The sequence below is a fragment of the Leuciscus leuciscus genome, assembly GCF_965113295.1.
Source record: "Leuciscus leuciscus genome assembly, chromosome: 19".
Taxonomy (NCBI): domain Eukaryota; kingdom Metazoa; phylum Chordata; class Actinopteri; order Cypriniformes; family Leuciscidae; genus Leuciscus; species Leuciscus leuciscus.
In genome coordinates, this window is record NC_138743.1 from 6,416,752 (window position 1) to 6,438,878 (window position 22,127).

Genomic DNA, 22,127 nt, shown 5'->3' on the forward strand with positions numbered 1-22,127 from the left:
ACACTGCCCAAAAATATGCAATGACTTCAGATGATTAGGCATTAAATGTGTTCGGTAACGACTTTCCCACACTGATCACTGCCCTAACAGAGAGATCCGATCCGATCCAAAGCAGACAGAAGTGCAGTTTGTTTTCACTGCATCACTTTGATTTTACTTTAATGTATAGGCCATTAAAGGAATATTTCTCCCAAGCAAGAAAATGTATAATTTACTCCCTGTTATATTTCTTAAAAAAAAAAAAAATATATATATATATATATATATAGTTCTGTCATGACAAGTCTCTGAGAGTTTGGCATGGTAATGATAGGACAATGTTAGGACAATAGCAAGCAATAGCCGTCATTTCACTGTCTAGGTTAACTATAGACCCGATATAGTCCGGCTATGAGTGACCCACGTCTTGCCAAAATATTTGGTTGCATGTCATTTTTTTCCAAAATAACTTGCGAGATGTATGATATTCCATCATGTAAGCAATGTGCATTTTCATTTCTTTGTTATCTGATGACTAGTCTATTCTTGGGCCATGGTTTAGACTTCTATTAAATCTTCACTGACTGCCCAAATTTTGCCTTGTTTTATCCTTGACGTCTGGGCTGTGTTTGGATGGCTATCTGCTTGATGGGCAGCTTGTGCCAGCGCAGTGAAAAAACACTGTCAGGATTTACTAAAGACATGCAGTGAAAAATGAATGCTGAAAAGGCGTGAACAGGGTAATTTTTGTGGCTGACCTTATTTCCATATGCATTTGTAGGAGTTTCCCATTCAGACGCTAAATTTATGGGAGGAGAGTTTTTTAAATGAATCATGCAAGATGATTTACTAAGGTTTGTGCTCGTCAATTTTACTGGCATTGCGCCATTATTTACCCCCCCTCCCTCTTAAACCAGACGCTAGTTTGCGCTGCTCTTGCTAGATTGCATTGGTCATTATAGAAATGATGCGGCTGTGTCTGTGTTCTTTCATTTGCGTGTCGTCAGTAGATCACGCGCTGAACCTTCCACTCCCATCTGTGCTTTTATGAAATTGCATTCTCACCTTAATTTGCCCTGTTTAGTAAATCTGGCCCTTGGTCTTCGCAGACTAGATCTGCTGCTGCTGCTGGTTTTAATGGTTAGAGAGTCAGACTGGTAACCCAAAGGTTGTGGGTTCGATTCTTAATACCGGCAGGAAAATGTTGCTTGGGAAGTGAATCAACAGCGCTCTCTTCCACCCTTAATATCCACGACTGAGGTGCCTTTGAGCAAGACACTTAAACCCAATCACTCCCTGGGTGCCGCAGTGAATGGCTGTCCACTGTTTCGTGTGTGTGTGTGTTGTTCACTACTCACTGCTCCTAATGTGTGTGCACTAACTTGGATGGGTTAAATGCAGAGGACAAATTGACTCTTTTCAGGGAGTTTGATTGACAGTCGATCTGACCAATCATAATCCGCCATCCGCCATTTTTGTCCGACAAAGCAGTCAAGGCAGGAGAGTTAGTAGATTAACATCTGTGGACTTGAACTTTAGAAACGGAGTATACTGATGTCTTTCCGCGGTTAAAACAACATTCCTTCTTATGTTCATTCATGTTTATTTGATGCTATAAATTAACTAGAAGGAAGAGATGATGGGTTCACGAGCAGCTTTAACTGAGGCTCTTGTTGTCAGTGTCCTCTCTGCTCCGCGATGTATTTTTCACTGTGTGAGAACATGGTGTGGCGTGAGAGCGGCATGGCTTGTCGGACATAGCAACAGTAACTAAAGGGGGCGGGTCTTTGCAAACGGTCAATTCCAGGTATGGGTTACCATACTTGAGCTTAACGTCACATCACCACTGCTGCTGCAGACGGGACTGCCAATACACACACGACACGCTGCTGTGAGCAAGAAAAGCCCAAAGTATACTTCAGCCTTCCGCCTTCCGCGATCGTCCGTGTGATGTAAATTTCGTCCGTGGACGGCTGCGCACACTGCCCGTTTTTGTGTCCGTGCAGACGGTGTGCATACAACAGCGCATGTGTGAGTGACTTGAGCGCTTGTAAACAGTCCACGCGTCTTTCCACGCTCACGGCCAGAGTATACTTTGAAAAGCTCACACACTCAGCTGTGCACAAGACGGAGCAGAACACATGAATTACCCATAGCAGATCTACACCGGTGGAGCTGGGGAAGGAGGAGGGTTTCTGAAAGCGCGCTGTAAACTGCTACAGCAAATGCTGACCAAGTGTTTGAAGGTTGAGCAGCGAGCTCATTGGCTACTGATACAGCAGGAACCAATCAGCTGTGAGAACAATGTGATTGCAAGCAGACTGACGCCCGTTTCACACATACTCCGTTTGCAGTGCAAATGAACACAGATTGACCTGAAAATGTAGTATTTTCACCATAAATGCGGTTAATTAAATAAAATGTAGTATGCTAATCTTACCATAAATGTATTTAATTTAATTCTACTTTTTCACAGTCATCTTTTTTAACTTGAAGACCGGGGTAAAGCAAGGAAAACTACAATTTACCTCAACAAGGCGACATTATGGACATTGTGGAAAAACAAGTTCTTTGTGACGATTTATTGTATTGATTGATTTAAATGCAAAAGAAAAGGCACGAGAGTCGGCTGTTTTTGTCAATTAATTAATTTAAAATGTTTGCGATTTTAATATAAGTAGGCTACATTGTTAAATATTTTACCACTTGCTTGAGCAACTTAATAGCCTATATAAATCTATATAGAAGTAGCACTGAATAATGCGTTGTTTAAGTTGTGTTTAAACGTCTATTAAAGAGTGTATGTTTACAAAGAGAATCGCAATGCTGACAACTTTTTTTTAAAATAAAAGTTGCTGATAACTTCTGGATTTGAAATACAAATAGTGAGTATGTTTTTGTGGTACAGCCGTGGACCAAACGCAGCATATGTGAAAGCACTATAGCGCGTGCTGCTCCTGCACCGCATACACACTGCAACACGCACCGCATACACACTGCACACAGTGTATGTGTGAAACGGGCGTGAGTTAAGGACCTATCAGCCTGTCATCTTGAGTTTCATGACAGAACTTTAGATTTTTTTAAGCTGTTACGATGAATCAGATTTTCAGCTGCACAAAGATACTTAATATATGCATAGTATATGCATTTTATATATATATATATATAATATGTGAAACAAATAAAAGTAAGGCTATGAGTGTAGAATGTACTGTGTGTTCTGTAGGTTATACTAATGTCATAATCAATTTTCAATTTTCAAAACCTCTTAACCTTAACCTTTAAACTGGAATTTTAAGGGTACTTTTAATATTTTGTCAACAACAACCAGGCAGAGAAAAGCTCAACCCACTGAACATACTTTTTTCCATCACAGCCTAATTTTCATTCAAGTCCAAATATGTGTTTATATGACTAAGGTCCTTTGCAATGATTTGTCATTAAAACTCATGGATGATTAAACAAACATGATTAGAAACCTTTGGTGTCGAGTTTAGACGGCCATCCTTTAGAATATCAGTTGAATATCAGAGCTGAGCACACCAGTGCTTTTCCAGAACAGATTCCCACATGGGTTTGAGATGCAAAGATGTTCTGGAAAAAAAAGAGGGCAATTTTTTTTCTTCTACAATATATTATTCAAAATATGAAAAATGTAAAAGGTAAGTCTATTGATGAACGACTAACTTCATTCATTCATTAATCGAGGAGTGTTGGAACAGACATCAGAAGCTCATTGAGTGTTTACATTTACTCTGCTTATTGTACAAATAAAATATCGTCTTAAAACTTTTGATGCTTGATTAATAGACTTAAATATTAAAATACTGAACAGCCTGCCGAAATGCAGAACAATTACATAAATAAGAAAATGAAAAGCTGAATTCCTAAGTACAACAAATATTGACATGCTGAAATATTAAATTACTGAATAACCTACTGAAATAAAGAAGAAAAAAAATATTTAAACAGTGGCATGCTGAAATAAATAAATAAATAAACGAGAACACTGAAAATTAAAAATAAAAATTAAAAAATGCAGTATTCAAACACTGACAATAAATAAATAAATGAGAACTCAGAGAAAATGTAATTGCTAAATAAAAACCATTGTCACACTGAAATATTAAATTACTCAATAATTGAAAATAAGCACTGCATGCTGACATTAAATAAATATGAATGCACTGAAATACTAAACACAAAAATTGTGTCATACTGAAATATTAAATTACTGAATAACCTACAGAATAAATGGAAAACAATGCAAAAAAAATATATTTAAACACTGACATTAAATAAACATATGAATACACTGAAATATTAAAAACAAAAATATTGTCATGCTGCAGTATTAAATTACTGAATAACCGACTGACTAATGGAAAATAAAATGCAAAAATTTGAATATTTAAACACTGACATGCTGAATATAATACAAAAATATTGGCATACCGAAATGACTGAATAATGGAAAATAATAAAATGGAAAAAATTGTTTTAAACAACTGCATGCAGAAATAAATAGTAAATACAAATATAATGATATACTTAAATAATAAATGACTGAATAACCTACTGAAATACTGACTATGAAAGGCAAATAAATATCAAAACACTGAGTTGCAGAAATACCAAGCACTGAAATATGTAAATACTGACCACTGAAAACTCTAAAAATAAATAAAGATTAAGGTGAAGTGATATTAGATGCATTATTGACCTCCGCTAAGTTTTTAGGTCATTGCGGTCGCTCTCATGAGTGATTTGGAGCTGTTTGTGTTGAAATCACACAGTTCCTGAGGTAGCACTCAGTGGCACTCAACCAACATTTTTTTCTCTCTCTCATGTGCTCGCAGAAACAGGGTGAGGAGCAGATTCTGACAACCGCCCACGTGAGAAACATGTTCTGCCAAAAAGACGCATTTTTAAAAGGCTGGAACTGCTAAGCAGAAGGTCAGACATTTGATCAAAGCAGCTTTCAGAGCGAGCGAGTCTGAAGCCAGACCTCAGGAAAGCTGATCAACCCAATTCTGACGTGACAAAAAGTACTAAAGACAGAAAATGAACAAACAACAAGCAAGCAAGCAACCCACTCAACCCGAAATGATGAGAATATAAGTGAAAACTACAAAAGCCTGCAAACTTTTCAAGCCAAACATTTCACAAATGATAAACCGATAGATTTACCATTCAATATAAATGCCATAAACGCTTCTGAATGCATTGTGGTTGTCAGATAGTTGTGTCATAAGTGTCCAAATACACTGCACTATGTGTGATAGTGGAAAACTAAGAAATAAGTGGAGAAATAAACAGGATTAATGGGAAACATAGACGCAAGTCAAAGGAAACCTCAGTGGAAATAATCTTGTTTTTGTCATGTAAATTTCTCTGACAACATCTAATTTCCACAAACAGAGTTTTTCTGAAAAACAATGAAAGTGAAAGAGGAAAAAAAAAAAAAAGAAAAAAAAAGAAAGAAAGGGATGCATTACTAAATGTTCAAAATTTCGAATAATAAAATAATATCAAATCAATCAAACCATCCATTCTCCAAACCGCATATCCTGATGCCGGAGCTTAATAATGTAATTAGAAAAAAAAAAATTAAATACGATTATTTTTATTTTTTTATAAGTACAAATATATTAAGTAAATAAAATGTAATATTTAATAAATATTTTAAAATAATAAATCAATCAATAAATACTTGTAAATTGTATTTGAAAAATAGGTTTTATTCCAATGTGATTTATGTAACATTATTTAGTAACAAAAGTGGCCGTTCAACAGACACTCTGAGGATAACATGTCATTCACCACATGATGTGATGGCACAATATAAAAAAATGGCATATAATAAACAAGAGTATAATATATATATACACAATGCAAACAAATGTAAACAGTCCGTCCATGGAGACGCCAGCGTCAGTGAACAGTGGGGTTTATCAGACAGCGCCACCTGGAGGCTTCTGGGAGAACGGTCACGCTTCAGATCAGATCAACTGACGGATCACGTGTTTCAACAGAACAGACACGGCGTTGAGAATATGTACATGTCCTTTACAATAGTCTGTGGGGTCAGAAGTCTGTGAGCTTCCTGGCTGACCGCAGGGACGTTTGTTTAATATCCATTCAAATCTGTTCCCTTTTTTTTCTTCATGGTGAAATCGACACTGACAATGGTTGGTTCCTTTTAAAAGAAATCCCAGAGCACAGAGAGTTTGTAGTTCCTCTTACGGTTCAGTCGGACAGCTCTGCGCGCTGCTCGTCGCTCTCGGGGCTTTTCACGCTGTCGGTGCGGACGATGCACGTGGGCCGATGGAGGTTGAGCATCACGATGAGCTGCTGTCTCTCTGATTTCAGCTCCTCGATCTGAGACTTCAGCCCAGAGTTCAACATCTCCAACCTCTCCGACTCCTAAGAGGACCGAGCAAAAAGCGTTCGCTTAATTAAACTGCCTCACACCACAACACATCTTGATTATTCAATCACTGTTTTATAGTGTTCATGTTACTGGTTATTTACAAAGCTTTGGGGAATTCAAGTGACATCTCTGGTATTTACATAATACAAATATTCCATTCATCTCTCAATTGATGTCATAAAAAAATAAACATCATAAAAATGGCATGCATAATTCATTTTTTATTTTTTTATTTTAATAAACGGACTTTTTAACCTTCACTAGTTCATTTTAAATTGTTTTATGATGTGGCAAAATATAAATATAAAAATGGCATGCATAGAAATTACACAAGTGTCAGATTTTTTTAAAATAAAACATTTTAAATAAATAAAAATTCTGTTTAATAAAAATTGTTTTAATTATTTTTTATCTTCACTAGTTTTTTTTTTTTTAAATAGTTCTGCAATGTGACAAATTAATTTTAATAAGCACAAATATTCCATGTAATACCTCAATTAATAATTACTAAATAACATCATAAAAATTGCATTAAAAAAATAACATTTTAAATATTTTTTTTTTAATAAAACGATGATTTAATTATTTTTTTTATACCTTCACTAGTTCATTTTAAATTGTTTTATAATGTGGCAAAAAAAAAAAAGAAAAAAATGTTTTATATAAAAATGGCATGCACAGAAATTACACAAGTATCTTTTTTTTTAAATAAAACATTTTAAATTAAATTTCTTATTTTTTGTTTAATTAAAATGATTTTACGATCACTAGTAAAATAGTTTAAATAGTTCTAAAAGTCAAATTACATTTTTAAAAGCACAAAAACTCCACGTTATCTCTCAATTAATAATTACTAAATAATAAAATTTAAATGGCATACATAAAAATTACACCATTATCATATTTAGAAAAAATTATTTAAAAAAAAAGACATTTTAAATAAAAATTTTTAAAATAAAATTACGATTTAATGATGTTTTTACCATCACTAGTTCATTTTAAATAGTTCTGCAATGTGACAAATTAATTTTAAAAAGCACAAATATTCCATATAATCCCTCAATTAATATCATATAATATCAACAATTTTTTTTATTACCCACTGCTACTGTAGTCGTTAATAATAGTAACATGTAATATGAGTAACAAGAACACTGTAAAATAAAGTTTTACTCATTTTTCTTTGCCCAAAATGACAAAATCTGAAATATGAATGAATTTTCTAACTTACTTTCTGGAGAAAGTCAGTTCTTTCCTTCTTTCTGTTCCGACAGCGAGCGGCTGCAACTTTATTTTTCTCTCGCCTTCTTTTCTTGCGATCATCGTTGTCACCTTCCTGTGGTCAGAAAGTACACATGTGTCAGTTTACAAATCTGCTTTTAGTGTAAACCGAACCATTATAATCAACCTATGAGCATTCTCACAAAAAAAAACTAATAACTGGCAGACATTAACAATGGTGTCCACCAGGTGTCGCTCTTGACCAGGGAGTAAAAAAAAAAACTTTCAGAGAAGCTTCACAAACAATAGAACATCAGTTTCACTTTCTCAAACTATCGCACATACACGTCGATATCTAAAACTGTTGGAGTTTTTGCAAATGTGAATGAGCAGAACTAGGATGTGATATCTGGAGCTGTTAAATGTGATGTTCAGTTCTCACCTCCTCACTCTGGATGACGTCGAACGGTCTCTTGGCGTGTCTGTTGAGGATGAGCGGAGACAGAACGGCGCCGAGGCTGTAGAGCTCAGCCAGTTTCAGCTGGTCTGTCAGGGTGGTGGAGGGAATGCCAGCCAGAGGACCGACACTGGGAAGAGACCCGGCCGTGACCATCGGATCAGGGATTTGACCAGGCATCATTGCTGCTTCAGAAAGAAAGAGAGAGAGATGTCATTATTTTTGTTGATCGTGCATGAAGTGCCTTTTACAGATACAAGTGCAAATGCATGTGCATTAGGCATTCATTTAAAAAAATAAATAAAATAAAAACACATTTTATTGAGCTTTTAACAAGTTTAAGGAATTTAATTCTATTCACATTTATTTGTATAGCGTTTTTCACAATGCACGAGTCCACATTACAATTTAGATTAATCTCTTATCAGACATATCTGTCTTATGCATTTCAGAAATGTACATGTACAAAATCACAGTTAGCTAAAAATGTATGAATTTAAACAAGAAGAGTTTGTTTTTGCTTTGGAATAAGTTTACTACGGACTGATAATGTGTGTTTTCAGTGGAAAGTCACAGAGAATAATGAAGTTTCCATAAGAGGAAGGTAACACAGACTCTGTAAATCTGCTTCTTAAGAGAGTTATAGGGAAACTTCAAGATTCCCAAGAGCAAAAAAAAACAACACCTACGCATGTTCAAAACCGAGGCTTAAAACAGCTCTTGAATTGTCTGTAAAGGCCATTACAGGATTATGTAACAGTCAAACATGTTTCGCAGCAGCTAACGGCTACTTTCTGCATGCCTCTCAACTAAAACTTTCCTAGCACTGAAAACTAATTGTGTTTATGCAACATTTCTGCATGCCTTTTTAGTGATGATGCAAGTCTTTCTTTCTGCATTTGTATTTTGACTTTTTAGAAGTGAATTATTATGTGGCTCAAATAAAAAGAGATTCGGTAACACTTTACAGTAAGGTTTTATTAGTTAAAGTTATCATGAGCTAAGATTGAACAATACTTCTACAGCATAGTCTTAGGTAATATTAATTTCAACATTTGCTAATACATTATTAAAATCAAATGTATTTAACATTAGTTGATGCTTTGTGAACTAACAGGAACAGATGTATTTTTAAGAACTAACATTAACAAAGATGAATAAATACTGTAACAAATGCATTGCTCATTATTAGTCAATTAGACGTTATTGTAAAGTGTTACCTGACATTCTTTTCAACAAAGAAAACAATTAGAATAGATTTACATAAATATATGGAAGTATGATTCAGGTGCTGTGACTGATGACTATGTTTTTAAAAGTTGTAGGTGTTTTGCAGCTGACTTCAATAATCCTATAGCGTGACAAATTAATTTTAAGTACAAATATAACATGTTAATGCATGTTTAGAAACATAAGCATATGAAAATGTTGTTGCAGAATAGTTTTAGATGGGGTGTTACATTGCAGGACATGTCAGCTACCGATTTAACCATTCATACACGGGGGCTCAAACTTTTCAGGACCCCATCGAGACCCTCAGCCAATCATAAAGGGCAAGATTATCAAAAACTTTCATTAATAACTTTCTATACTGCTTAACAAATCATTAATGTATATAGAGAAAAATATATTTTTTTAATATATTTATGGATTTAAACGATAAAGTCAGTTGAAGTAAATGCTGGGTTGTTTCAACCCATGTTTGGGTCAAATATGGACAAACCCAACCGTTAGGATTAAAATGTAGGCTAATTTATAAATGTAAAGCAACGGTTGAGTTTGTCCCAATTTGACCGTTGAAACAACCCAACATTTGTACATAATGTACTTTATTGTGCAGTAAATAACCTGGGTGTTTCAGAAAACTACATTCTAGACATCAGTGATGCATGAGAATAATGTTATTCTTCTCGAGGTTTTATTTAATCTCATTGTCATTGCACTTTAGTGCAGCAGTTTCTAAATACACTCGATCGACCTTTAAAACGCGTCTTATATCTCGTCCAATTCAACTCCGCTCTTCTGTGCACGATTGTGCCAAATGTAAACGTACTAAAATAACGTGAATAAAGCACTTACTTGTTTTGCTCTGTGAGTTGGCGGTTGCTCGTCCGTTCAGCTCGTTTGTGTGTTTGTGGTTTGTTCTCGTTGCATCAGCGCGTTTATGTATCGCTGCGCGCGGTGGAATGCGGAACTCTCCGTTGAGTGACGCCAGCAGAGAGAAGCGCGTTAGGCCCCGCCCATAGCAACCGAAACAACACACAACACAGTAGCTCGGGACTCCCTGTGTGAAGCGGGATATCCCGTCAAAGCATAAACAATTCAACATGATGAGCTCATATGTTTATCTCTCTACAATTATGAGTTTCAGTAATCAACCCACTAAGTTATTTTTGGCTATTTTCCTATCTTCCTATGTTTATGTTCCTATGTTTAAAAAAAAAAAAAAAAATGTGGAAAATCTATTTGAATTCATTTTATGATAAAATGTGTAATGTTATGTTATGTTACATTGTTATATTTGTTTCTAGGCACTACTGTACTGGTAGGGTTAGGTACTGTGGTACTGTATTGTCTAAATATTTAAATGTTTTATTAGGTTATTATATTATTATTTTATATAAATCGATCCGTTTTGAAAATCCTTGAATGTTTGAAAACCTGTTTCCCTTGAAGTCTATGCTATCACAAAACAAACAAATAAACAAAAACCTATTTGAGAAATATATAAAGATTGTTTTCTATTAATAGTCCAGTCATTTTATGAAAAAAGGTTGAACAAATTGCAACAGAAGCAAACTCAACTGATTTTGTATCCTCAATATGTCCTGAGTAAGGGAAAAAAAAGTCCAGAAGAATCCCAATTAGGGGAAAGTTTCGAAAAAGACCCAAATATAGCCTATTCATACGCCTATTCATTCTTTTTCTCACGTGAATAGGGTAAAATTAAACCAGCCTTTATTAATTATTATTGCAGAGATGGGGTTTGGGGCTGGCTCCGTGGGACTGTTTCTGGGGATTCACTTTTTATTTTACTTACCTTTTGTCTTCTGCATTCTCCTTACCATTGTCTCCTGTTCTTCCCTCAGACTCGTCCTCTAGAAACAGTCCCACAGACCCAGCCGCCCCAAACCCCATCTCTTAAAAATGTATAAAGGCTGGTTTCTAAAGTACTTCTTCCTGCCTCTATGTATTAATGCTCATGGGTAGCCTAAATGGGTTCCATTCAGACCTTAACATTAAGTATTTTACTGTTATATGTCAACAAGATTCAACAACACATTTTCTCCTGGCTACACCCAGTGTTTAGATCTGTTGTGGTATTTATGCAAATTAGCACATACATAATTAGATTATGCACCGTTTGTCCATGTTAACAAACAATTTCAAAAAACATATAATACAATTTTTGTTTGTCTTGATGTAAGTAATCAACTCAGTAATTTTCATGGTGATATCTAAAGGTTAAAATTGAATGAATAGGCTATATTTGGGTCTTTTTCGAAACTTTCCCCTAATGGGATTCTTCGGGACTTTTTTTTCCTTACTCAGGACAAATTGAGGATACAAAATCAGATGAGTTTGCTTCTGTTGCAATTTGTTCAAGGTAGACCCCCATTTTGGCTTAAAATGACTGGACTATAAGGACCACGCCAACCATCACACCAAGGATGATAACTATTATTATTTTTCCAAGCTACGCAACTACCACTTTGATGCTTCAAAAAGTTCATAAAGAGATCATAAAATGAATCCATATGAATTGAGGGGTTAAGTCCAAATTTTCTGAAGAGACAAGATTGCTTTATATAATGAACAGATTGAATTTAGGCTTTTATTCACACATAAAACATTCATCAATTCACACATCAGTTGTGGTAAACGAAGCTCAATCATGTTTGCTTGACGTGCGAGAACCGATGAGGTTTGTTCTCGCGTGTCAAGCAGGTTCTGTTGAGCTTCTGTTTATATTCGCTGATCAATGTTTGAATAAATCAAATGTGAATAAATGACTGGCAAAATAGTGGTAGTTGCGTAGCTGTCAATGGAGGGACAGAAAGCTCTCAGATTTCATTAAAAATATCTTCATTTGTGTTCTGAAGATGAACGAAAGTCTTACGGGTTAAAAATATCCCTTTAAAGAGCTTAAGCATTTAAAGCGGCAGACGACAAAACTGCAACGCGCTTATAATCAACAGAACGATATTGCGCGCTAGTGTAGAAGCTAAAATGATCATTATCTTTATAGTTATTGTTCTTGGTGTATTAGAATACAGTCAGAAAGTCTTTGTATTGTATTAAAAAAAAAGTATTCTTATTTTACAGAAACACAGTGTAAATAGGCCTACACGTTTCCAAGCAGAAAACCTCTCAAAAGTTGATCAAATAACCAATATCTTGTTGAAGATAATGCATGAAGATAAACTACTGTTGACAGTTTGTGGTTATGAAACGCAGGTGTGAAGTGCAGCTGTGGTTCCTCTGCTATAAAACATCAGTTTGAACTTGAGAGAAACTGAATTTACATGTATACAAAATCACTTTGATGTTAAGCCGGTGCAAAGTAAGTCTCAAAATAATATAACATAATTAAAAAAGGCAAATAAGGTGGAAAAGGGCAAAAACGACTCAGAAAATAGTTTGTTATGAGAAAAGCAGGCACTTTTTGTGATATTTTATTTGATGCAATGACAACTCAGACATTTTATGTGTGGCTTAAATGTCTAAGTTTGAAGATATTTGTGTATTTGAGATCCAAGAGAAAATACAGACTTTAAAGGCACTTACTTTAAAGAAGATGACACCCATTGAATTCCATAGTATTTTTTTTTTCCTACTATGGAAGACAACGGCTCAAGTCAACCGTTTGACTACCAACATTCTTTAAAAATATCTTCTTTTTGTGTTCAACAGAAGAGAGAAACGCATTTAGGTTTGTAACAACATGAGGGAGAGTAAATGATGACAAAATGATCCCTTTAAAACAGCTCCGGTCCGATGCAATATATCAGCAAGGTTTTGGCAAACTTGTCATTGCAGTTTATGAATTTATAACTGACTTTCTCGCTCCCTTTCCTTAAATTACAGTGTTTTACATGTTACTGTAGACAATTTATTGAAATGTGAAATGTATCATTTTATTACATGACTCTCTCAATATTTGACTGGTCAATCATGACATTCACTGGTCAAATAAACCATATTATACGTAACTGATTTCATCTCAAATAATACACTAATTTTCACAATTTCAACAACTTTTATTTTGCAATGATGAAAGACTACTTGATCTCACACAGGCACATGAGAGGGAAACTCATCTAATAAAAAGGGCGTTTAATGAGCATCTCTCGTTTGAATCTATAAGTATGGCTTACATGTATATGAATAAATCCATCCATACAACTGCTTCCTGGATATTTAGCACTGGCATGCACTGAAATATACAGCCAGACCGCAGACACGATCACCTCTGTGTCTCACCTCTTACACACAGACAAACTTCCTCTTCCACATTTATTCTGCGACAGCATTTTTGTATCATCAGAAGAGTCATCAAGATTCATAAGGCCTGGAATTTTCAGTCTCAAGTTCATTTTAATGCATATGAACATCAATATGCGGCTCTTTTTAAAGATTTATCACACAAAAGTGCAGGAAAAAGTGCAGAAATATAAACTACCCCAATATTAAGGAAAAAAGAGTAAAAATGGCATGAAACGTGACCAGACATGATTACAGCTCAATTCCTCCTTCAATGGCTGTACATTCATATTCAGATCCTGATGAGCAATGCTGAGTTCAACACTTCTGCATTTCAAGATCGTATTAATAAACTCAAGACAATGATAAAGACCAGACATTGTTCCAAACACAAGCACATTTCCGACCCTGGAAATATGATATAATTGGAAAGACACAAACACAAATCAATTATGGCCAATGCACATTTATTCACTATCCACACACTTAAACAGGAGATAAAGCTGCAGTATCAGTAACTGAGGCACGGTGCTTTCATATTTCTTATTTGCAAAAGATTATTTAGAGCAAAATATGGTGGGTTTATAATGCCTCTGCACTCCTGAAAAAGTTGCTTTGTGTTTCTCTCAACATTTCATTTAACCAGGACAAAAGCCTTATGTATTGTTTGTATTGCATCACTAGTTGACATCAGGATTTAAATATGAACTCCACTGACATCTAAAAATTTGTAAGTCAAATGTAAGGGAAGTAAGTATTGTTAAAAACAAAACCTAATTCAAGCTGTTGTGAACCTCTGACGCACCAGACATCCGGCTGGCTATAAACTTCACTATATGCTGAAAACTAAATCATGAAAAAAAAAAAAAAAAAGTCCAGCAGGACATCATTTTATTTTGGCCTGTTGAATCATTAGCGGTCGCACATGTTGACTAATCCAGAGCTGAACCTGAATAGACTGATCGCACTGTCTATCAGGCCAAATAACTCATATCTATTTCCCTTTTTATCCTTTTAAATTTGAACAAAGTGGCTTACCTTAAATGTTTATATTGTGTTTGTGCCAAGAACACTTTGTAATGTTGGCTGTCTTCCAAGAGTGGCATGAGCTGTGCTTCACTCAGGTGTGTGTGTGTGTGTGTGTGGGGGGAAAGAGAGTTTCATGATACTGCAGTCGATATAGTCTAAACAATGATACAAATGAACACTGACGCATGTTATAATATGAGCAATTATTGAATAGGCTATTAATATCAATGGTTTGAATCCTTCAGGATTTATATATAGGCCTATAGGTAACACTTTACAATAGGTCTCATTTGTTAACATTAACTAACATGAACTAACAGTGAACAATATAGCCTACTTTTACAACATTTATTAATATTTTTTAATGTTAATAAAAATACAGCTGTTCATATAGTTCACTGAATATTAACTAATGTTAACAAATACAACTTGATTTTAAGAATGTATGAGCAAATGTTGAAATTAGTATTAATAACTAAGATGAATATATGCTGTAGATGTCTTGTTCATTCTTAGTTGATATTAACTAGCTGTCAACATATGAAACCTTATTATTATTTAATAAGAACATTTTAAAATGTGTGATGTAAGTTTGTCAGTAAAATCTGTGATACTTACTAAGTTAATTTTTCAGTTTCAACTTTTCACTCAAATTGTTAAGGACAAAATGTAAATATTATAAAACTGCTAAATTTAATGCAAAATATAAGCGTTTTTACTGATGGCCTTGGACTTTTTATGGATAAAATAGACTTTTTATCTTAAAAATGTGACTTCTCACAATTGCGCGTTTACATCTCGCAATTCTGACTTTATAACTCTCAAATATGAGTTCATATCACGCAATTGCGAGGGGGGAAAAGTCGCAATTACCTTTTTTTATTGTGTATTCAGTGGCAGAAACAAGCTTCCATAACGTTTGGACCTCACTGTAAACTGCAGGTAACTGAACACAAAGGCATGCGTTTCTACAGTTAATGTAGTTTTTAGAAATCGTTCTTAATTTAAAAGCATATGCGTTTAACATCTTAACTGTAGACTACGAAGTGTTTGACATTGCAAGTAAAGTTAGAGGGTTTAAAGACACACACATAATGTTTTCATTTATCCTTGATATTTTTACAATTTTGCAATGGGGCAGTGTCCATTTTATTCGAACAGGCTTTTTCGCGTTATATATGAAACCATTAAATGTTCAAAATCTACGCTAGATACTAAAAGCAACTCCAGTGAAACGTTTTCGATACAAAACAGTTCCCGTAACCTACCGAGAGCTTCTCTCAGTCTCCGCTCCTCTCTCTACTAGCAATAGATCTTCCGGGAAAACCTTCATTGGTGAAACAGGGCTCTACTGTTTCTATAGTGACAGAACAACAAGTCATTTTCATTACCGAATATGGACACGGAAGTAGAACCACGAGAGAGAAACAACTGCGTGGCGTGCAGATACGCAGTGACGTCAGGCGCTTTACGTTGCGTCCCAGGCGTAGCGAGAACGTTCCGACCGACCGTGACAACAACCTACAACCTCTGTATCGACAAATCGATGCGGGTGAATCTCGTTGCACAGAAAGAAACCTTAGAAAGAAATGGATCGCGAAACTCGGTGAAAGGATCATGTGCACATGATAGAGACGGATGAATGTTTATTCTTTTTCGAAACGATTTTCCTCGCAGACATTGCATGTAAATGAAAGAATGTGCGGCTTTAAATTCTGCCCTTTTTTTTTAACCCTAAAGAGAAGAGAAGCCTCACTCTGATAGATAAATAAATAATAATAAAAACATCTACACGTTTCCTAAATGTAATATCAATTCTTTGTTTATTAGAAACATGCCAGACAACAGAAAAGGAAGCAGGAAGAAAAGAATAATAAATAAAAATGCATAATGAATTATTTATTTTTTTGCCACCATGGTCAGAATTACATTTTTTGACAATACCAAAAAAACAGTTAGTCACAGACTTAGGCACGGTGTAACAGACTGCACTGTACATCACCACATCAACTGATACAGTTACATGTACCTACTGGTACAAAAGTGCATGAAAGCATGTCTTTCACAGGATGAACAACATACTCAACAATGTCAACATCTGGAAGAAACAAACAGTGACTTCACTGGATGTAAAGATCACATTACATCTACTGCACAGCATCCACTATATATTTTTGTAAATGTTGAACATGTCAGACTCATTTATGAAAGCATTTTTCTGAGGGGTTTTCGGTTCATCAACAGAATATTTCACACCCCTCTTCCTCAGAATATTTTACCTCTTAAAAATAAAGGTTCTTTATTGGCATTTATGGTTCCATTAAGAACCTTTAACATCCACGGAACCTTTCAATTGCACAAAAAGTTCTTTAGATCATTCACGTTCTACACACTCTTTGGGGAACTAAAAAAGTTCAGTTATGGCATCACTGGGAAAACCACCTTTCGGAACCTTTATTTTTAAGAGTGACGTGCCAGAACCTTCATAAAGTCTTCAAGATTTCTTTGGCTGCTTTAGGTTTGCCCTCTTTGCCAGTGTCATGCTTCTCCTCATCTGCATCGTTGAAGCTGAAGACGGGCACGGCGTTGTTGCTGCTACAGGTTGGGCTGCATGTAGGCGAGCTGAGAGGTTCTAACCCTCCACCCATTGACATGTACAGGGTTTCCCATTCACTCAGGCCCAGAGAGCTAGTGAGGTCGATATCTGGCACTAACAGATCCATGTCATCGCCGCTGTCCATCACGTTGCTAATGTCTTCCATGGACACATCCCTCATGTCGATGTACGGTTCCACCTCAGCGGCGCCCAGTTCGGCACTGGAGCACAGAAGGACGTCCGAGTCCCCGGAGATGGCAGTGCTGGTGGGGTCGAGCTGCTGAGGGGAGCCGGGCACCTGTTCTGGGGATGCGGTGGGACCTTGAGTGTGCTCGTCCTGGGCTTGGGTTTGTTCCTCGGGCTCCGCCTCCCTCTCCTCCGCGAGTTTACAGTGGGGTTTGTGAGCAGAAAGGATGAGTTCGAGTCGTTCTTTCTCCTTTAACAGATTGGCGATCTCAGACTGCAGAGCTGCTTTGTCCTCCTCGAGACTGTCGGTTTCCTGGACATATGCAGATTATAGTCATATCGTGCACAAAGTCATGTTTTTGGACGAATAAGAGTGTAGATTATGGGGATTTGTAAACTTACAGCTTGGAGACTGTTGGTTAGTTCTTGCCTACGATTTCGACACTTGGCGGCTGCGAGTTTATTCCTCTCTCTTCTGATCCTCTTCCTCTCCTCTTCCTCTGGAGAAAGCTGCAATGAAGAAACACATGCGCTTATATATATATGTGTGTGTGTATATATATCATCGCTAAATGCATATTGTAAATTTGTGACCCTATATTCATTTATCTGTTGATTGATATAAACATAATTGAGTGACAGCTAATGTACAAAAAAATGACTTAAATTCATGCATATATTAAACAAATTTTGCCTAAAATTGACTACACTCTTAAAAAATAAAGGTTCCAATAGCAGGGTTTTGCAGCGATGGTAAATAATATTCAATTTTAAGAACCTTTAAATGAACAATTCTTAAAAGAAATGTTTTTTCCCTTAGTGTTCTCATTCCATCTGAATGACTTTTTTTCACTATAAAGAATCTTATTATGTGCAATGGAAAGGTTCCATGGATTTTAAAGGTTCTTCATGAAGATGCCAGTAAAGAATCTTTATTTTTAAGAGTGTATAAAATTTAAAACAGGGAATTATCCTGGCCACGGATGTAAATACATGTTGAAGTGCTTTCCACAGTCAGTTGAATGTGGAATTCTCCAGAAAGCCATGCATTGAACACATATCAAATATATAACTAAGCTTAGCGGTAATAGTTAAAAAAAACACACATGTATTTACCTGATCTTTCACCCCCTTTCTCCGACCAGTGAAGGTCTTTCGAGCTGGTTTGGCATCTGTGGAGTGAGATGAGCTCTGTGGTTTCTCGTGTCTGCAGGGTGACACTGAAGAGATGTCAGTCGACAGGACCATCCACTTGAGATCTGGAGCTGAAGCTACAGCAGTGACCGTTGGAACAAAGGGAGCATCAGCATCCTTCAGAATACCTGTCTTCTGAGAAAGAGCATGAAAATGTGGTCATTATGTATTGTTCATAGCAATACTGCATTTAATACAAATATTGGTTGTATTCAAGAAATATCAGATGATCACAAAAGCATACATCAATAATCACATAGTCCATTTAGATTACATTCTAGGTAAACATGCAATTGATTACCTGCGTATCCTTCATCTCAGCAGCTGATGTGTGCAGCAGCTGTTCTGCAGACACCTGAGAAACACTCGCGGTTTTAGGCATCACTTCTGCCAGATCGCTCCAGGAGATGCTGGGAACCAGATCAATATGTGACTAATGTCAACAAATGCTATTCTGCAGGGTTTATATATATATATATATATATATATATATATATATATATATATATATAAATCTAGATTGAGGTTACTACGCTAGGAGGCACCAGCCATCCGCGCTGCTTGTCTTTATAGTGAGGCAGATTTTTATGAATGAAATCTGTGAGACTGTACCACTGATCCGGAGGGGAGACAGTTCAGCACGAGCCAAATATATATACGGCATTTCATAAATATCCCTGGCACAAAATGGTGCTCATTTTAACTCAATATTTTATGCATTCACTTAAAGTGTCTAATACGTAAACTTAGGTTATTTTAGTTAAGCTATGGGCTAACGCTGCAGCTTTCACATGAATGAACAAGATACGTCATTTTACGTGCCTAGTTTGCAGCCTGTCTTTTGCATCCCTCAGTGAGATTACGATTTACGATTAATATCTTTAAAAGATGGTTCATCTGCAGGTGCGTGATTGTCTCACGAGGAATATTATTATGCATTTGCCATTACCAAAGTATGCAAAATGACAAGAATTAAACAACTGAAATAATTATTGCGATACTTCAACCGCGCCCTTTCTATTAAAAACTGTGATTTTTCGTATCCCTTGTCAATTAGAATGATGGATCTCCCACTCAAAGCGCTCCAGCAACAACCCTGTCGCTAATGTGAGCAGCCAATCAGAGAGCAGCGTGTCATGACCATATTTGGCATATCCGGTGTGGAGCCTCTAGCTGCAGCGTTACTGCGGCACAGCCTATTTTTATCATATCACATTTAATTCAATGACATTCTTATGACGACATATTCGCCAAGCACCCAAAATATCTAAGTATTTTTTTCATGAAAGTTGGCTATTTCATAACTGTCTGCTGACAGATATGATTATGTCTACTATGAAGGATCTGCACAAACAATAAATCAAAGGCTTTCTATGCTTTAATGAACACTTGAACTGGAAGAAAGCGCCGTTGTTCTTCTCCATAACCTGTGTGAAAATCTCTATTCATAGCTCAGATGAGGTAACCCTGCTCTCGGAGGGCGCGTGACTGGGGCCTCCCTTCTGTCCACAGTCCAAGAGTTTCCCGGCAGATCCGCCCCTGGTTTCTGATCTGTGAGGCTCATGAAAGGAACAGCCAGGGTCATTTGCAGGAGGGACATTACACAATATAAACAGCATTCAACAACGGAAATCTATCGCCAACATTTTAAAAGTATTATTTTTAAATGAATAATTGAATAAGAATATTATTTTGAAAATAAATTCCAGTAACTATATTATTATTTTTATTCTTTCCCCATGAGTATGGCCTGTCCTCAGCCCTGCATGTGTTGCTCATAATGTCATTATCATCTTTAGAATATTCTTCAAGGACATTTAAGTGTTTTCTTCCCCCCCAGCACATTTTCTTATGTGCTTGTCACAAGATGATCTTAAATAATCACTGCATGAGTTTTGTACAGTAAATAATTGATTATTTAATACCAGATATGTGTAAAGATATCAGCAATAACGTGTCTAAAAACACATTGTGGTCTCATGACCTATAGCATTTATTTAGAAAGGCTAAATAAAATAAACTGCAAAACCTTGTTAAAGGCATAGTTATATAAATATATGTGAAGATTAAAAAAAATCAGGTTGAGATGGCACAATGAAATTTCTCATTCTTACTTTAAAAATAACCACATTTTCAAAATGCAAAGGTATATATGTGTAATGACCTGGAGCCAGTACAATAACGGCATCTTTATAAATGCATAAATAAATCTAAATAAATGCATCTTTCCAGTAAAATAAAGGTTGCCTTTTTGTTTTTCAAATAATTATATTTATTTACTGTCAATATTGAGAGAAGACTTTCGTTGCTGAAAGGCGAAACTTCCGTGAACATTTGCAGAGGCTCGGCTCGGGTGACAGTGTGACGTCAGTGGGAGGGGCGTTGCTTAGACAACGAGGAAGTTCAAACAAAACACGAACCCAGAGCAGTAAAATAATGATGACATCACATGGGAACGCTGATAGAGCTGTTTTCGTTTGTTAATCAATAAACTACCGTCAGTCATGTTTACCGTAGCCAATGGCAGAACATTAATAAAACAAGACTAAACACGAGCAATTTATAAGCAATCCAAACATTAGAAATCGAGTGGCCTCATTGCTTTTATTTTAAACACAATATAGAAAATAATACATTAATAATAATAATAATAATAATACATATATATATATATATATATTAATAATAATAATAATAATAGTAACAACATATAACGTAGCCTAATGTGCACATATTAAATGTCATTTAAATGTAATCACGTTTTTAAAAAAAGTTTGAAATCTTACATCACGTGATTGTTTATTGGTCCAGTGATGCAATACACAGAGCTAAGAGATGAACTCAGCATTTTATTAAAGGAATCCCTCAGTAAAGGTGCGAAGGCAGGTTACAATGGAAATATGTTACTCCTCCGTCATTGGTGTGACACGCCTTTCATTGCGGAAAGGTACGAATACAACCCGAGGCAATGAATGTTTCGAGGAAAGTATATGATTTAACAACATTGAGTGTCAGGTAAATATGGTGTATTTGAACGTGTATTTCAGATAGCCTAGTTTTTTTATTTCATGTCATTATAATATAAATTATATTTATAAAACAGGCTACAATAAAATACGGTACTATTAGAACTGATAGTACAATTCAAAATGGTTTTAAACTGAGTAGTTAAAAAGTTGTTTTTAAAACAATGAAAGTATTCTCGAAGTATCTTTACATAATGCTGTAGCTTCACTGCACAGAGTGTTTCCCATCAGCGCTCCGCCTCTTCAGGATGCGTTCCATATAAGGTAAATGACGTCGTGGGATACCCTGCTATGGAACGTCATGGATTCCACTCCGTTTTCACTCAGAACGTTCATATACGAACGTTTTTGCAAACATTTTGTTACGTATTAAGCTTATAAGTGTTTATTAATTACGTATCGATCATGTAATCAGTAAAATGCTTTCCCGGAGACGTGTTTTTCTAACGGTCTCTATGCAACCACTGGGACTGTGAGACCGACGCAACGCCCTCCTCTCTGACGTCAGTCGAAGCCTCC

The 22,127-nt window shown here is 35.8% G+C and overlaps 2 protein-coding genes across 3 annotated transcripts; both read right to left on the minus strand.

Moving 5' to 3' along the window:
* Nucleotides 1–5,702: 5,702 nt before the first annotated feature.
* On the minus strand, nucleotides 5,703–10,302 carry jdp2b (Jun dimerization protein 2b). Its single transcript, XM_082148666.1, has 4 exons — nucleotides 10,173–10,302; nucleotides 8,079–8,281; nucleotides 7,647–7,751; nucleotides 5,703–6,408 (listed from the first exon to the last, which is right to left on the minus strand). The coding sequence occupies exons 2-4, from the start codon at nucleotides 8,274–8,276 to the stop codon at nucleotides 6,232–6,234; spliced, it is 480 nt and encodes a 159-aa protein (XP_082004792.1). The 5' UTR covers nucleotides 8,277–8,281; nucleotides 10,173–10,302; the 3' UTR covers nucleotides 5,703–6,231.
* Nucleotides 10,303–16,490: 6,188 nt separating this feature from the next.
* LOC309483007 (protein c-Fos) lies at nucleotides 16,491–22,121 on the minus strand. Of its 2 annotated transcripts, XM_082148643.1 has the most exons (5): nucleotides 20,010–22,121; nucleotides 18,884–18,992; nucleotides 18,505–18,717; nucleotides 17,791–17,898; nucleotides 16,491–17,701 (listed from the first exon to the last, which is right to left on the minus strand). In XM_082148643.1, exons 2-5 carry the CDS (start codon nucleotides 18,962–18,964, stop codon nucleotides 17,090–17,092), a joined length of 1,014 nt encoding a protein of 337 aa, XP_082004769.1. In that variant the 5' UTR covers nucleotides 18,965–18,992; nucleotides 20,010–22,121; the 3' UTR covers nucleotides 16,491–17,089. The 2 variants fall into 2 exon arrangements, with proteins under 2 accessions (XP_082004769.1, XP_082004770.1); XM_082148644.1 differs by having other exon boundaries at nucleotides 18,505–18,714; nucleotides 18,884–22,121.
* Nucleotides 22,122–22,127: the final 6 nt, after the last annotated feature.